The 18325-nt window shown below is 41.2% G+C and overlaps 2 protein-coding genes across 9 annotated transcripts in view; both read right to left on the bottom strand.

Annotated features, from left to right (window-relative positions):
• Nucleotides 1–8743, bottom strand: part of LOC309343363 (fer-1-like protein 4) — a 60458-nt gene extending 51715 nt beyond the window's left edge. The window contains exons 1-3 of one of the 2 annotated variants that reach the window (XM_081864716.1): nt 8384–8743; nt 2042–2097; nt 1335–1423 (exon numbers count right to left, since the gene is read on the bottom strand). In XM_081864716.1, the coding sequence (XP_081720842.1) occupies nt 1335–1390 (56 nt within the window). In that variant the 5' untranslated portion in view covers nt 1391–1423; nt 2042–2097; nt 8384–8743. Of the gene's footprint in view, nt 1–1334; nt 1424–2041; nt 2098–5595; nt 5892–8383 lie in introns of those variants that run through there. The other variant, XM_081864715.1, reaches the window with a different exon arrangement.
• A 1702-nt stretch (nt 8744–10445) lies between these two features.
• The window catches only part of CPNE1 (copine 1), a 54386-nt gene continuing 46506 nt past the window's right edge, over nt 10446–18325 (bottom strand). For 6 of the 7 annotated variants that reach the window (XM_081864774.1, XM_081864778.1, XM_081864776.1 and 3 more), the window contains 9 exons: nt 17958–18056; nt 17324–17410; nt 17181–17240; nt 16656–16789; nt 16040–16094; nt 15909–15960; nt 15292–15425; nt 14256–14492; nt 10446–13865 (listed from right to left, as the gene is read on the bottom strand). In XM_081864774.1, coding sequence (XP_081720900.1) covers nt 13749–13865; nt 14256–14492; nt 15292–15425; nt 15909–15960; nt 16040–16094; nt 16656–16789; nt 17181–17240; nt 17324–17410; nt 17958–18056 — 975 coding nt within the window. In that variant the 3' untranslated portion in view covers nt 10446–13748. Of the gene's footprint in view, nt 13866–14255; nt 14493–15291; nt 15426–15908; nt 15961–16039; nt 16095–16655; nt 16790–17180; nt 17241–17323; nt 17411–17957; nt 18057–18123; nt 18220–18325 lie in introns of all 7 variants that reach the window. The other variant, XM_081864780.1, reaches the window with a different exon arrangement.

The raw sequence follows: 18325 nt of genomic DNA, 5'->3' as shown, positions 1-18325 counted from the left end.
ATCGGTGTGAGCTGGTAATTCTGCATCATGGGTAGCCAATGCGGTACCCTCCAGATGCTATTGGACATCAACCCCATCCAGCATGACCAACAGTCAGGGAATCAGGGATGTGGAGCTCAGCAGTCCATCTGACTATTCCTGTTCCACCCATTGAAAAGACTGAGGAAGACTGCATTTCTTTGTGTGCAGGCAGGCATGTATACACATGTGACCATTAGGGTACCCAGGTATCAACCAAGAGATCATGGATATATCTTTAACAGGTTAAAAGCATTTGAGTCTCCTGCACTTGTGCCACTGCTTCTCCAGTGCCTTTGCCACCTCCTCCCATGTCTCTCTTGCTGTTTTGGAATGTTTAAAGGTGGCTGAGTTGAAGTGCTGGGACAGGAGAAAGGTTAGACTACCATGTGAGCCCTTCTTCTTCCCTGCTTAAAACGGACCCCCTAGGAATGCACCTTTTGCCGTGCACTGGTGGGTGTTGAATTCAGGTGGAGGCCATTTTACATGCATCCAATTGACACATGACCACTGACCTCTGGGTCCTTTTGTCCTGGAAGAGGGCATAATGGGGATGGAATGGGAGGCAGAATAGGGTGCAGTGGGTGGGGCGTAATGGGCTGTTATGGGGCAGGGCAGGGCAAGCTTATGCATGCTCTGCTGATGCGTGGGGGGGGGGCAAGGAACAGAACGCCTGCTCAAAATGGTTGCCATTTGTACAAGCAAAGGAGTAGTGTTTGCAATCTCAACCAGCTCTAGTGCTCGTACAACTTGATTGCCTTGCAATTGTTCAGTGGCAATGTTTCTCAACAATGTCCACTTATGTACCTGCCATTGCACCTCCCACACCCTGGTGACTTCACAAAATGTGATCCCATATTGACATTTGACCTCTCTGGGGTGGCTGCCTGTATGTGTCAAAGCATGAGTATTTGGCTGTAGGCAAAGAAGAGAGTGAATATGGATTAGGGATTCATCAGGTCAGTTTAGAACCCACCATCTGCTTCAGTTGAGCTCTGATTTAGACAACTCGCAATACTCCTCCATCCAAATCACCAAAATTTAATTCTGTTGATATTTAAGCCAAGGGCATATATTTTAACTCCACTTAACCCAGTTGTGCCATCCAGAGTCCACTGGAAGGTCATAAAGTCATAAAGAACACAATTTGCCTGAGGCAAAGTGCAGCAACAAGACCTTCCCAGTGGAGGCATGTGTTGATTTCTGTGAAATTTGTGAAATGGACACACATTGGTGACATCAGCCAGGCTTGTTGCCCTAAGCCTAAATCTAGCTAGTGCCTCACAGTCACCCACTTGAAATAAATATGAACTTACCTATTACTGAATACCTTACTGCAGTTGTAAACTTTAACAATCAGCATCTCTTCCATAATCAGCTTTCCATAGTGTGGCCAGCGAAAAAGCTAAAAAGAAAAGATGAGCAGCAGAATTCATGGTGGGCTCCTGGAGCTCCTGAAGAGCCCACTTTCCCAGTTCTTCATGACATATACCAGCCTTCACCAACCTGGTGCCCTCCAGATATTTTGGACTATAACTCCCACCAGCCCCAGCCATGTTGTTGAGGCAAGTCATCCGAAACATCTGGAGGGTAGTGAGGGCTGTCATATATAGTTAGATGGGTACCAAGGTATGGGGTATCTTAAAAGAACACATGAGAGTAATGCAGTCATCACATCTTTTGAGTCACAGAACTTTACACATTAAACAATGGTGAGAGAAGGCTTGTTATCATTTTCTCTTATTGCTTAATAACCTAGCTTAATATACTGGGGAAATTATAACAATATATGATTTAATAAAAGTAGACTGTAGGGCAGAATGAGATTCTGTGGCTAAGAGCACAAGCATGCCTTCAGCCAGATCATGCTGCTTCATGCTATACAGCAGCCTGGGGACACTATTTTGCTGTGGTAGACATGTCAAGTGTGAAGACGCTTGTCCACAAACACTTTGGGAGCATATGCTAATGTGTCATAACTGAAAACTCAATCCTCTTTGAGCACAATGTAATGCTTCCTTACCTCTCCAAAGACTACTTCCTGGCCACACTGTATCTTCTTTGTCTTCTGAGTAAAACCTTAGAACAAAATGCAGAGTTTGTCATTCTAGAATAGTGGTGAACCTGTTCTCACAACAGCCAACCCAAATGCCTATGGCAGGAATGAGGAACCTCTGGCCCTCCAGATCTTGTTGGACTCCAGCTCCCATCAGCCCCAGGTAGTATGACTGACCAACAGTCAGGGACGATGAGTGTTGTACTTCAATGAACATCTGGAGGGCCACATCTAGACAGTATATCTGTATCTTCCATTGGGGAATACACATCCTCCAAGGATGCTGGTTTTGTTTTTTGTTTTTTGAAAACCAGATATTTCTACAGAAAAATAGTACATCAATATGAAATGTTCTGGGGCTCAAATAATATGGAAACATCTAGTGGAGTTCCTAAGAATCCCTATTATTATCCAACGAAAGATGGAGTGATGTGAAACTGCAGCTGTGTACACATTGCCAACTTAAAATGCAGCAAGGTCGTTCTTTTTCTCAATTGGGATTGAAGATGATTGCGGGGGGGGGGGTGTTGCATAAACATGCAGTATTTCATAAGAAACAACAATATAAATATGGATTGTGGCTAATGTTGTGTGTTCACCGCTTTCCAAACCAGTGGTGGGAGCACACTGAATGCAGGGAAAATGGAAGTGTGTATACAGCCTATGACTGATAATAACTTTATGGAGATTTTGACTCTCATACTTTTGTTTAGCTCAGCACCCCTCATGCTAGAATCTGATATTAACAGAAGCTTCTCTCTAGCCTTAGCATGCTGCTACTAGCATGTGTTTAGAAAACAGAGATCCAAATAATTTTGCCTAGAAAAGCACCACACCTCAGAAAACATTCCTGGTCACCCTTTGCCTTGCACCTGAGTTACCTGGTAAGGTCTCCCTGATAGGACTTCCCATGCTGCTGTGCAGGGAGAACTCAGAGCACTGACACCTTTGATAAAGCCACCTGTGTCTTTTTGAGGTATATACCAGACTTAATCACAATAGCACACCTAAAGCCAATTGCTATCTAAAGAGTGTTTTGGAAACCAGTTGTCTGAAGGGATATGCACAGGTGATGTCTCAGACTTCACCATCCCACTGTTGTTATTTAAAAGAAACAGAAACGTTATCCTTGCCATTGTGTATGCCCCCTTGCATTTTATCCACACAACAATGCTGTGAGTATGTGGCTGGCCCAGTATCACCCATAAAGCTTTGTGGCTGAATGGGGATTTGAAGCTGGGTATTCCTGATCTAAGTCAAGCATTCTAATTATTGTTAGTACCCTCTGTTACTAATTACTGTTAGTACTGTTAGTATAGATAACAAAATGTTCCAAGTTTTCCCCCCTAGCCATGGTAGAATACATGCAAGGAGGAAGACTAAATAATGGTGACTTTAGAAGCTTTCCCCAGAATTGAAAGCAAAACTCTAGCCTGCATTCGGTGGTCTGAGCTTTTAATTCACTGTCATACTGGACTTTTGTACACAAATAACTTTCTTTTAGCATAAGAGGAATTATCCCTGGATATACGGAGACGAAGCCTCTGCATAGTGTTAGAAGTTGTTGTATGACATGAATGCTCTAAATAAGGGGGAACCAGGGCACAAGGATTTCTGGGATTATTGAGAGTGTGACACAGCGGAGGAAGACAGGTTGCTAGATGAAATTATCATAATTTTGGGTTTTAATTTAGAGGGGAAAACTGTTCACCTATCTGGGTTTCTTGGTTGTTCAAAGGAAACAAAGCTTACCACACGGATTATCACCATAACTAAGACATGAACTGATAATTCACTGCCACTTTTTAACAAGCAGATGGGAACACCTCTTTCCTTTAGCAAATATTTCATTGCAGTGGAATGTACACAAAGGATACTAGGCTGTTATCAGCTACTGAGTCAACAACTACTGGTGAGTTGCTGGACTTAAATAGAGACCAAAGAGGAAATGACTGACTGACAAAAAAGCTGCAAGAGAAATCCCTCCTTGGACAGAGAAGTGAAAATGTTTCTGAGGTGGGTAATTCAAATCACTGGAAGTATTGCCTAAAAGATCTAACAGACTCCTTGTAGCCAGAGCATAGTTACTTAGAGGTGAATGTTACTTCATACATTATGTTTTTCCTGCACAAGAAGTAATCTTCTAGGAAAAGTGGGATCTTTTCATAATTCCTATATCTTGCTGACCTCCATTAAATTAACCTCTAATTAAGATTAACACTGCAGAATGAGTTTCTATATATATATATATATATATATATTGCTGTCCCATCTCCATTACAAAATATTGTCCATTCAGGTGATTCAATATGAATTCTGTCTCCACATCTTGTTACTAGTAATGTGTACATATATGAGGAACGAACAGGCCTTTTTTTAAAGCTAATTTAGATTTTTTTTTAAATAGCTGGAATTCACCAGAGCTCAGTTCTGGCACCTCTCAGGTGGGAAACCATTGTCATTATAAGAGAACAAGGGAAGCGTTCATGGTGAGTTCCGGCACCTTTTTTTTCTAGAAAAATAGGACTGGGAATATTTGCTCCTAAGTGGTTATAAGATTTAAGAGATGTTTCTTTTGAGGGTGTGTGTGACTGAGGAGAAAGGTTTTCTTTTTTTCTTAAAGAGAGCCGCTTCCCACAACAAATTTTCCATACAGCTAAGTACATCCTTGTAAGAAATTAAGTATGTGCATATACAGTCCTGTGTATTTTACATACACTATTTCACCACATATTTAAGTTGAGGGAAGCCCTAAATGGGGGCCAGCTCTCATAGCACACTCTTGCAGTGAAACAGACAGAGATCAGTATGTTTGTTACATGTGATGTTGTACACACAGATGCAGGCACTTTCAAAAAAGAGAAGAAGAAGAAGAAGAAGAAGAAGAAGAAGAAGAAGAAGAAGAGTAGTAGTAGTAGTAGTAGTTTGGATTTGATATCCCACCTTTCACTCCCCTTCAGGAGTCTCAAAGCGGCTAACATTCTCCTTTCCCTTCCTGCCCCACAACAAACACTCTGTGAGGTGAGTGGGGCTGAGAGACGTCAAAGAAGTGTGACTGGCCCAAGGTCACCCAGCAGCTGCATGTGGGAGAGCGGAGACGCGAACCCGGTTCCCCAGATTACAAGACTACCGCTCTTAACCACTACACCACACTGGCTCTCAAGAGTGCTATCTGTGTTGTTGTTTTTTAAATGTATCATGTATGAAGATTTCCTTGGTTTCAGAACTTTCTTCAAAGTTATATGAACAAGCATATTCCATGACAGAACAAGCAGGACCACAGCTCACATAACAGACATGTTCATATAACTGAAAAGGAAAGGCAGTGGTACCTCTACACAGTGCACAGAGTCCTACACACCTGCATCTTGGCCCCCTGATGCATTTTCATCACCTCAGGCTAAAGCAAACAGATTCCTGGGCTACCAGTTCCTTCCCCCCCTTCCCCAAACCTGGGATGCATTTCCTTTCCTTCCCACCTCACCCCGACCTCCTTCCCCGCGCCTCCCCATGCTCCGCACCTCGGAAATTCAGTTGCACCTGCCGCTCCCCTGTCCCTGGCAGGTGGGTGACCCTCTTGACGCTGACACTCAGGGCCATGGTGCTGCCAGGGCTTGGCTCGCTTCAGCACTGACCAGGCGTGAGGGCTGGCTGCTAAACAGTCCAGGGCTCCACCTGTCTCGTCACTCAGTGAGTCAGGCCTGGGGACTCACCAAGCAGGTTTGGCTGCCCAGACCCCACCTGCAAGTCACACATTATCCAATATTGGCAAGTACGTTCAAAGTGGGTAGGCACCAATCACTCCAGGCTGTATTCAGTACTACAGTGGTACCTCAGGTTACATACGCTTCAGGTTACAGACTCTGCTAACCCAGAAATAGTCCTTCAGGTTAAGAACTTTGCTTCAGGATGAGAACAGAAATCGGGCTCCGGCGGCGCGGCAGCAGCAGGAGGCCCCATTAGCTAAAGTGGTGCTTCAGGTTAAGAACAGTTTCAGGTTAAGTACGGACCTCCGGAACGAATTAAGTACTTAACCTGAGGTACCACTGTAGTGCTTCTCAGAGTAGGCCCATTGAAATTAATAAGACATGACAGAATTCCTAGCATTAGCTATAGCCCTCTATCCTGCCCACTCTGATTCTCCTTAATACAAGCCATGTGCCTAACGAGCATGAGTCACAGCCAGCTGAGGAACAGGAGCCATTTCCCCCTCAGCGGGTCAATGAGGTAATTTTAAATTCTGGACTTAAATGGTCTGATTGAGGATGGGGGCTCTTCAGATATGTGTATTATTCACAGACTTTCGACCCTTTCATCCATTCTTTTTATCACACATTCATGATTTGTGCTCCTCATGCTATCCAGGTGCTCATACATAATCTCATTTTCAATACTACTTATGCCTGCAAAAATTTTGGGGTGGTCACACTGCTTCATTTCCAGTCAGTGCATGTCCCATATCTTTCTGCTAAAACCTTGTGGCTTTTTATACCACAAATATTATGGTTTATTTTTGCCACACTTTTCTTGCACGAAAGCTCATCTGGACAGTAATTATATGGTAGGACTGGGGAAGTGTTGCAGAACTAATAACGCAGAATAAATTCACCACTGATCCATTACTATTGTGTCACCAACATGTAGCAGAATCCACCCATAATAAAGCAACAGTCTGCAGGGTCCTTTCATGATAAGTAGGTCCTGTTATGTTTGGGGGCCCTCATTCTGCTATGGGGCTCAAGACTTCTCTCCCCCGCCCCCCTGCCGCCTTTCTCTGACTCCACCACAGTTCTTTGTTCAATATGTCTGGGGCCCCATCTATCTCTCCACTTGACCTTCTATATAATGCCCCCTCCACATAACCAGTGGAGGTAAAGAATCAGATCAGAAGCTGTAAATTTACTTCAAGTGATGTATTCAGGTCTGGAGCAGTGTGCAAGAGCCCTAATACAGTGATACCTCAGGTTACAGACTCCGCTAATCCAGAAATAGTACCTTGGGTTAAGAACTTTTCCTCAGGATGTGGGAAACTGCAGAAATGGAACATTATTATGACTACAGAGGCCACTACACCGAAGAAGACAATGGAATCATCTGTTGTGGAATGAAAGGAACTTGACGTAATGTTTTGTTTCTGAATAACAAGCCTCTGTAAAGGAACTAACTTTTGGAATTAGGACATTTGTGCAGGAAAGCAGGGACAATAAGAACAATAAAATAACAAGAATTGGACCAAGTTAAAAGTGGGGACATTTGGGACATCCAGATTTGACAAGCTTAAGGATTATAATTTGGAGTTTTTTACTCCTGGATATAAAAATCTGGATGGAAAAAATGGGCCTCTCTTTGAGACAGAATTCTTCCATGATTGGACATTCGAAACTAAAGAGGACTGGCAAAGGACTATGATTTAGAGAGACGTGGAAATATCGGACATTGAGGAACATTGGGAACGCAACCGGGAAAAGGGGGGGTGGGAAATGTGGAATCCTTAAAGGCGTAAACTATGTTTTATTTAGGCTATATACATCTACATGGTATTCTAAAGTGGGGAACTCGTGGTGGGAATAAGCCGATTTTAGGGGAATGGAAAATAATGTTGTTGTTTTTTTTTTTAAAAAAAAAAATTGGGTTAAGGATAACAAGTTTGAATTGAGGAGAAGAACTTGTTGAGATCATTTGAGAGATTTGGAATACAAGGGGGGGAGGGAAGGGGAAGTCCTGAAAGGATGTAATTGGAAAAAGATTTGAAATTGGATGTTTTATTAATTTGTAATTAATTGGAAAACTTTAATAAATATTATTAAAAAAAAAAAAAAAAAGAACTTTTCCTCAGGATGAGAACAGAAATCGCACGGCGACCCCATTAGCTAAAGTGGTACCTCAGGTTAAGAACACTTTCAGGTTAAGAATGGACCTCCAGAATGAATTAAGTTCTTAACCAGCGGTACCACTGTATTAGTATCATTTCTTCATATATATTTAGAATATCTAGTGAATAACATAAATTCACCGCCAATCCTAAATACATTTGGAGGTTCCATAATTTCTGCTTGAGTGCCATAAACACTTCCCACAGTCCATATTGTGTTTCCCCTCTCTTTTCTAGTTGTTGACAGAATAGGTGGAGCACATGTGACTTGCCTCCTGCTTAGTTCCAAGATTCTGTTTGCTTCCTTGGCTGAGAAACTTGAAAATGAATTCCCTTGTCATGTACATGTTTACAGTATTATTCTGTCCTGTTTCTTTCTCAGACCATTTAATCTCTCTCAACATTTTAGTTAGTTCTAGCCACAAGGGCTGGCCCACCTGTGAGGGAAGGTGAGGTAACCTCCTCAGGTAGCAGATTCCATTGTAGAACTTCATTCACCCTTTATTCCCTGGCAGGGAAGGGGGCACCATTTTGTGGTTCATCTCAGGTGCCCAAATGTCTTGGGCTGGCCCTGCTGTTTGTTCTGAGGAACGAACTGAAGAATTATCAGATCAGGAGCTGTAAATTTGCACACATTTTCCTATATTGAACCTGCTTTGTGGTTGTACCTCAGTGTAGTTGGGACAATGTGCTGGGAATCAGTATGTGAATGGTCCTGCTTTGCAGCAGGGGCTTGGTCTTTCTGACCTCTTGGTCTCTTTTACCCCTAAAACACATAACCAGGGGTGTAGCATGTTGGGGGGGGGGCTTCTGGAACGATTGCCCTGGGTGCATTTTTCGGGGGGGGGCATGAAGCTCTGCACTGCTTTCCAAGGTCTGAGGGACTGGGATCGATGCATGGCTGTTGCGTCCTCACGCCACTTACCCCAGATTCCAGTCTTGCAAAGTGAGTTCACAGTCAGAAATGTAGCTGGCTAGTACTCAGCAGAGTTATCTCTCATCAGTCTACCACTGATGAGAGAAAATCAATCTGCCATGAGGCTCCCTCTCCCGGAAGTTTAATTTAATTGGTTTTCTCCTCCCTCCCCCCTCTCGAACACAGCTGTGCCACACTGGGATTTATCTAGGCAAAGGGTGCTTTCATATTGCACATGAACCCTCGGTCCACCCTTTCTCTGTTGGAGCCAAGCAGTGATGATTTATATATGGCATGGAATGAATACCTAAGGCAATTTTCTCTTTTTCTTGTGTTTACACCTTCTGGAAACAAAGCTCATGGGTGTGTGGAGTGTGATTTATGATCGAGAGAAAAAGGGCGATGTCACGAGTTGCCACTTCTGTGTATGCCAAACAGCTGCCTACTAGGAAGCAGGGTAGCACAGAGGACTTGCTTACATCTGGGTTCTCAACAAAAAACATCAGTTTTAGGATTGATTTCGTTAGCTGCTTTTTTCATATAATTTGGTGATGTTTGAAATCACAACTTGGTGAGCTCAAGTCCAAAACTGAATAATAGATCTCTCCTCCATGAATTTATCTAATCCCATATTAAAGCCATCTAAGCTAATGATCAACACAACTTGCCGCCTTTGCAGACTACCTCAGTGTAACAGGTTTACATTGGCTCTGCATTGTTATTTTTACTGATTTTTATTTTAGTACTCTTGCTTGCTGAATACTGACAAGGAATATTTTTTTTAAAGAATGGTAACGAATGCTACCTTGCAGAAATAGGAGCTTGTGCAACTTGAAGCAACCTGATTGACGCAAGGATTGTGATTCAGTACTTCTCCAGTGCTGTGCCAAATAGGAACTACGTGGTTGACTTGAATGACATTAAGTTTATAAGGACTTCTACACATACTGGAGGTAAGACTATTAAAAGGGGAAACTGAAGCGCCTGTAGGCTACAAATATGCTGTATAACTGCATTCCAACCACTCCCCGTTAGGCTAGAGGTATAAGCCAAGTAGGAAGGCAGCTGCATGCGTCACAAGTGCACAGCACCAGAGGAACATGGATCCTGTGTTACAGGCTTTGCCACCATTGAGAATAGCTCTAAGTCAAATCACATTTTGGGGAACTTTTAAGCTTAGCAATTTAGCACCACTAGTGGACAGATAACTGCATACACTCAGCTCAGATGTGCTTCTTACTGCGCCCCTTTTAGTTTGCAGCACACCTAAATGCAAGGAAGTCACACCTCTCTCTTCTGCTCACCTTGTGTATGACTTAATTAACACATGAGCACACATAGCCCAACATAAAAGACATTACCCCCATTTGGGCATTCTTGCTCCTGTGTTTGTCAATATGAGAGTGATGTGCCGAGGAGCTATGCACCCCTCCCTCCAATAACCTTTGCAATAAGAACCTAACAGTTTGTAATGGCAGAGTCTTTGCACATAGTAATGGGGGTTTCAAGTAACAAAGAAGCCTTAACATCAATTTCTATCTATACCTGTGAAATTTTATTAAAATTAAGAGACTGAAGACACCTTGAATTTGATAAAGAAATTTAATGGAGTTTGTGGTACACAAGATGATAATTCTTACATGAAGAACTGAATCTTTTCGGCATTAATCAACCAAACCAAGCAGTGCAATAGAATATCAATGTAATAGTTTCCAAAAAAGCAAAGCTTACTTTGGTAAAATACTCCATTTTCTACCAAAGAACCAGGCTGTCATTCCAAGTTGGCCAATAATATTTCCAGTGAAACAGTATGTGTGTAGTATTTCTCCCATGAGAAGGCCCTGCCAGTTATGCCAGCTGAATTCTGCCAGACCAGCAAGAACTGATAAAGAGACCCCCAGACTGCTACAGCCATGATGTACAAAAGGCATAACTTATTCTGGCTGCAATCAAGACTGTCTTAAAAGGGACTATAGTTTAGTAGCAGTGCATCTGCTTTGCATGCAGAAGGTTCCAGGTTCAATCACCAAAATTTCTAGTTAAAGGATCAGATGAGAAAGTCCTCTGCCTGAGACCTTAAAGAGATGTTGCAAGTCAAGAGTCAACAATACTGGGGTAGATCCATAAACAGCATTATCTGGAGAGCTAGTCATACATATATTCTGGCATATAGTATTGGGGATTACCAAACTATGTGCCAATAGGGCACACTAGTATACTGCAAAATAACACACAGCTCACACTAGCTACCCACAAAGCATCACAATTGCTCAAAAAGCACTTGGCTAAAAGGAGAGCAAGATGCTAAGATGCATTATTAACTCAATTTGCAAGAGGTATACCTCCCAATTTTCCACAGAACTGATTAAGAATATTTATGTTTCTGAATGTTAAATGGTGTGTGCTTCTCCTGTTACTCCAGGAGAAAAACCAGTGTTGTGCCCTAGGTACCAAAAGTATTGACTACATTGACATCTGCAGAAAATCAGGACCGCTATAAAAGAATGGCAGCTTTCATAAGGAAAGGCACAAGCATTTCAGACTTCAACATTCTCCAGTACAGACCAGCGTTTGAGTTCAAAAAGTACCTGTTCAGCCAGTAAATTACTGTTTAGCTTTGGAAAAGTCACTATCTGCAAAATGGAAATGTGAATGACAGAAATAAGTGGTAGAGCAATGTAAGCATTGTATCACAGTGGTTTATACAGGCCAGAAGAAAAAGAAGCAAGCAGCTTTCATCATAATGCATTATCACTTTTATTGTACTGAAGAAAATAATAATCACATTAGAGTTTAATTCGTCTGCACATAGCATCTTTCTTAAGGTTCAGAAATGGATAACTTTCAATTGTAACAGATTCAGCTTCCTCAACCTTGGCCCTCCAGATGTTTTGAGACTACAATTCCCAACATCCCTGACCACTGGTCCTGCTAGCTAGGGATCATGGGAGTTGTAGGCCAAAAACATCGGGAGGGCCGAGGTTGAGGAAGCCTGGTGTAGCATATACCTGCAACAGAACAGCATTCTGAGGTGGCGACAGGAATTATACTATTTCAGAATGCTTGAAGGAGGTGTCATTTTTAAATGTTACCCCAGATAATTTTTTAAAGGAAATCTCTGCTAAGTTTTCTACCTGCAGGAAGATGTTTGTTTGTTAGTTTTTGTTTTTAAATGCAAGGAAGCATTGAAAACACTGAATGCTACTTACTGTGCATGCAGTCTGGTGATACGGTCCATTCTCCCACTTTAGAAATCTACCACCTCATTCTTAGAAACTGCTTGAACACATGTAACCCACCAGAAGTAACAGCAAAGGAAGGTCCTAGGCTTGTAATATTCACTGTATATTTTGTTCCTGGAGAACTAAGTGTACATTTCACATAGCTGTTGAATTGATAAATATTGCAGTTCTAATTGAAACATCTATAATTTGTATATCTAATTTATACAGGATGAAATTTATGCATGGATCAAATTGCAGTTTCAAAAGAAGAGGCTATTTAGGTATTGTGCAGGGGTTTTACTCTAATGTAATTTTCTTATATTTTGGAACAGTAATTAGTAATAGTTGGTAGTATTAAATATTAAAGTTCTCCATATACTGTTTTCCTTAAATCCAATAAAGATTTTATATGATGTTTTAAAGTGCTTAAATCCAAAAGCTGTAGGAAGCATGTAATACATTTTATAAACAATACAGCTAAAATAATGTTGCCTAAAGCAAGCATCCAAGCTTTTGCTACAAATAAAACTACAGGATTGTAAATATTGCAATAAACCTGGGACAGATAGTGCAGCAGTTGCTTAACAGTACATCCACACACACCCCTTTTCCTAAGTGATAATTCAGAGACAGAAACACAAATTATCTCACTTGCTCTCCCCTGCATATCAGTACATAGCCCAGTTTGAAACACACTGACCAAAATGCCCTTGAGAAAGAATTTTTATATGTAAACAGCACCTTTGAAGCAAGAATCTCTTGATTTGCAATTGATTTTGGGACCTGAAGCTTAAGGTTTCATTGTAAATAAAGTACTAAAAAATTCATTGGCATTCCATAAAGGCATAGTAGAAATTAAGGCAATCAGTGATTTTGGTATATATCAATGCAAAATGATTTCTCTTTCTAGACACAGAAGAGACCATCCAGCAATACATGGTAAGTAATATATAACTATATATGTAAACTTTATAGCAGCTAGATTTCAAATACATTCTAAACTGAGAGAAGCAACCACTCACAAGACAATTCTTTTTAGTGAGCTGTGTGAATACCTGGCCATTTTTCCCCTTTAAGTTTTTTTTTGTAATTTTAGTACAAATATTTGGTGTTTTCATAATTTGTTATGAATGAACCTTCACAACTGACTCAAAAATGCAGTGAAGGGTTGAGCAGATTAAATAATAATATGGGAATGGGAAATAAATCAGCAAAGGACAGAAGCAAGCATTAGCAGCCATTTTGTGATATAAGAAGTTTCACCGCCTTCTGAAAGCCATGTCCCAAGCTCCATTCAGGTTCTGCGACTTCAGCAGAAAAATTAAAATTAAAAAAGCTTTCTTTTAAATCAAGGGCTAGGATCTTGACTTTTAAAAAACAAACAAACCCAAGATTCTTCACTAGGATTGTGTGCTGCACAGCATGGGCAGGTAGACAGAATGCAAATGGATTTGGCCATAAGGTATTCGTCAGTTTTCTAATAAGAACTGCCAAGAGCACTAGTATTCCTATATATTGTCTGCAAGTATATCATATTCCCTGTATATGTTGGAAGTACAGAAATATTGTTTTGAATGCAGAGTAATACATAGGGGACAGGACTATTCACTGGAAAGCTCTATATGCAGTATTCTTTTCCTTGTAAATGAAAGGTATTGTGCTTTATGGCTGTTTTTCTGAAGGCAACTTCATGGGATTCAGGCCAAGCATCTTGAAGTAGGATACCAGTTGCTTAGGAACTTCAGCTAACACTGACTGGTTAAGTGCCTCACGAGGAGCCTGTAATGAAGAAAGAGCAAGACAACATCAGTGACGACAAGAGCAAGAAAAGGAATAGTTTTCATAGTTGGCTTTGGACATTGTTATTATTAATTTTTTAAAAAAATGTACAAACAATGCTATGAGAAATTCTGGGTCAAACAACGGATTATGGTTTACTAAACCATGGTTTAGCATTACATGTGAACTGTGTCCAGCAGCCTCACTATGATTTGCTTACTGCCAACAAACCACAATCTGAAGTTATAGTTTGTGGTTGGATTATGAAACTTGGCTTGTTTTGCCTACATTGTAGCATTATGTGTGAACCAAAGAGTTTTCAAGAAGTAAATAATATTGCCTGCTGACAAAGTATAACTCTCTGGAAGAGTTAGGTATTCTTCAACTTACATTCTGGAACCTCCTGAAGGGCACAAACTGGACAATATCTCGTGCAGCTGGTTCCCCTGACAAGGACTTTAGAACACCATCGTCTCCATCAAGGAATTCCATGGCTTGGAACTCAGCGCTCCCAACTCCAATGATAATGATAGACATGGGCAGCTTGGAGGCATTGACAATGGCTTGCCTGGTTTGGTCCAGATCAGTGATCTCCCCATCTGTGATTATCAGCAAGACAAAGTATTGCTGCAAGAAAATTAGATTAGTCAATAGAGGTTGACTTCAAATCTTAGGCAAGAGTTAAGGAAGGGACTGAAAGGCTGATGTTTTTATACTTCTGTGTTTGCTCAATTATAAAGAACGATCAGCACACTGTGTCTCACAACTTCGTAAAGCATGAAAGAGTAAAAAAAAAAACTGGATTGAAAACAATAAAATACAGTAAAGTAACTTTAAAAACCCAGTTCAATTCTCAAACCAGCTATTTCACGTTAGCTTTATTTGAAATTATTTTGGATAGAATTAATAACCTAGGCTTTAGTACTTCAAGGGTTCACGCACACTTCCATTTGTCCCGTGATTTCAAGTTGTGGGTCCAATAGGTTTTAGGTTTGTCCCACTGCTTTCTCATGGAAAACCTGTTGTTTATTGCTGAATCAGAACAAACATCAATCAGGTTTTCTGTGGATTGACTTTGTTCTGATTCAGCAGTAAACAGGTTTTCCCGGGGAAAGCAGTGGGAGAAATGTAAAGCGTCTTGGACCCATGACTTGAAAGCACCAGACAAACAGAAGTACAGTATGTCCTAACTCTACCACATGGGAATGAATTGCAGAGAAAACACAGAATTCAGAGGGTAGAGCCTGATTACAAATCCATTCAGTATGTGAAGTTTCATGGTAGACTATGGCTTCACAACAGTGAAGTAATGAGAGAATACTAGCACACCTTTAAATAAATGCCTCTTGTGACTCCCCCCCCCCCCCCCCCGCAATCCATCACTTAAAAACAAAAACATCCAAAATATTAAATCAAACAGACTCACAGAAGCAGTATTTTGCTGTGCTGCCTGAGCAGCAAACCTGGCAACATGATTTATAATTGGGGAGAAATTTGTTGGACCATAGAGACGAATCTGAGGCAGTGCCTGGCGATATGCATCCACAATTCCCTGGATTCCTGAAAAATGGAAACACCAATTGTTATTGCAATAGTTCGTGTGTATGTATGCTGCTTATTTCCCAGTGTTCTCCATAAATCCTCCCACAGTTATTCAACTTTTATCCTTTCTGTCACAAAATGGAAATGGCAATCTAATGTGTGCACAATAACTGAAGCTGAGCAGACACGCCTTCCCCCCATTTCACCACATTTGTAGGGTGTGTGAATCAGTTATTTTCAGAGGATGGCAAAACATGTACTGCCTGCATCACACAGCATAATTCTTGGAGCCTTGCAGAGGTGGTCACTGGCTGCCAAGAGGACTGTGGCTACAGAACAGGTGGAGTAGCAAAGAAAATATACCAAAAGTCATGCACAAAAGTCCTGACAAAAACTCTAGAAGCTCTGCTGGTCCTATTCTTTATTTTTAATGGAACATACTCTCTGATGCACACTTTGTCAAATTCGATTACTGGGTCATGAAGATTACTAAATGCTTACCTTGGCAATAGGGATTTGTAGGGTTAAAGTTCAATGCAAATTCATGGGATACCTGGGAAAGAGACACACTTAGTCATGTAGCCAAATACCAAGGCATTTGAATTAAGAAACACTTGAGCTAAGAAACTCACCTTCCAGTCTGGAGGAACTTGAGCTCCAAACCCAAAGGCAGGGAACAGTTTGTCACTGAAAGATGTAGGGGGTAGAGGAGGAGGAAAGACAGACATGTTACCTTCAACTGAACAAAAACAATTCATAGTTACCACTGCTGCAAGCTGGCAGAAACTGCATGCTATCTCAGAAACCAAAACTGCTAAAAGCGAAGCAAGCAGTAAGAGTGCAGGCTTCCAGGAGCCAATGTTGTAATCGAGTTGACTCCTCCTCCTTCAGTTTAAAATGCCAGGGGAAAATGCACTCATCCCATGAGCAGTGATCATTTTAATTTATACCTGACTGTCTACAGCTCTTGCTCTCAAGTACCGAGACTCAGCAGTGTCATTTTATGAGCAAGCAGAAAAGCAAAACAATCACTTTCTCTCATGAAGGAACCAACAAAACAAAGAACAATCTACTGCAACTCTCACTGAATTACCATTCTCAGCAATAACCTGAGATGCAGGAGATGCATAATACATAAAGGTTGAAGGGACTGAAGTTACTCAGTCAAATACATCACATTTAACTCTATTAAATTTCACTTATTACTAATGCTCGCAGCTAGAGCAGCTAAAAATAGTTTTAACATACGTGTCATAATCCTGTACCACGTTCCCCACACACCAGATGGCGGTCAGGTATTCATTTATCCCATTTGGACTGATATAGTGAAGAGAATCTGGTGACTTTGGATCTCCATTGGAGCCGGTGAAATCTACACCCACCTGACACAATAACAAAGAACACAAAGATAAGATTTCTTTCTAGAAACAGGCAACCAAAGAAAGCCCAACATTCATGGAAGTTGACTTCAAGCATACCTAACACCAGTGAAGAATGCTGCTGAAATAATCACTAAAAAACTCAAGGCAGCTGAAGAAAGGTCAAACATTAGGTTCCCCCAAAATGCAACCAGGGAGACTATGTATTAGAAAGATCAGTGAATTCATTTTATTTAGTCTGGCAGATATACAAGCAGCAGACTTATTCACTGACAGATCTAGTAAACTGGGTTTTGTGCAGTTTAAGTGCAATGGCTTTTTCACAGGAATATATAAATGCTTGAGTTGTTTTAACTTAGGTGGAAAAGGCATGTAAACAGGTGACCCAACTCACAGTGAAATTAATTTGGCAGCCTCCCATGATGTAATCCAGGAAAGAATATTCCATTTCAATCTGAAAAAAACAGCACACAACTGTTACAACTTCTACCCTACAATCACAGAATAGCAAACTCTTCTGTATGAAATGCTCCTTACTTTGCAAGACTTGACTCGAACAATGCCAGAGTTTTTATAGCTCTTCTTCTTTCTCTTCTTCTCAGGGTGAATACACTCAAATTCCACCTACAAAGAAAGCAACACACACCAAAGGAACTTGTTCTAGTTAATGAAATGAAACCACATAGTTCACATTTTAAGATACACAGGACAAGACCCAAGCTAGAAAAAATAATGGTAGCCATGCATACTGGCAAGTGATCACAGCTTGACCGCCGGGTCAGCCCGACACCAAATGGAACCATGCAGACCCGTTGGGAGCTCGCTTTTGACCTCTGCGGGAACCCTCAATGTCCTGGTCGTCCCCAGGACCTTCTCTGGGGCACTCGTTGCCTGCGAGCTGCCTAAAAACTCCAAAAAGCAGCAACCAGTTCGCTGCGATAGCAAACCTGGCTTCCTTTCCCCCTCGCGGTAAACCAGGAAGCAGAAATTAGATATCTTGGGTTGCTGAACACAGATGACTTAAAATACAACATCTATTGCTTCCTAGGAACTGTAAAGGGTGCTGGGAATTGTAGCTCTGTGAGAATCAATTTATTGTTTCTATGATTCTTCTTTGCAATGAGAAATAGGTTCAATTAGTTAATAAAAGAAGGTAAAAGTAAAAGCTCACCGGAGAGCTGCCACCTGCCTTCTGTAGCTGGGAGAGGTTAGTTTCAAAAATGCCTATCAAGTCATGTGACCCATCACTATCATAATCTGAACAGTGCACCTGAAAGGAAAGAAACAGCAGGCAATGGACAAGCAGAACTTTATAAGAGAGAATGACTGCTGCTCACCACTTGGTCTCTCGCTTCCAACAGCTTTGCAGTGATGCATGTGAACTCCCCTATCAAATCTGAACTGGTGCTGTCATCCATATCACTAACTGAAACCTAATAGTAAGAGAAAGACCCAAAAATGAGTCCTTGAGGAGAGCCATGGGTACGAACCTGTTTAGTAGGCAATGGAAATGCAACTAAAATGCTGAGCAGATAAAAA

The sequence above is a fragment of the Podarcis erhardii genome (assembly GCF_964252035.2).
Source record: "Podarcis erhardii genome assembly, chromosome: 6".
Lineage (NCBI taxonomy): Eukaryota > Metazoa > Chordata > Lepidosauria > Squamata > Lacertidae > Podarcis > Podarcis erhardii.
Note: the sequence above shows the minus strand (reverse complement) of the source record. Positions and strands in the feature narration are given on the sequence as shown.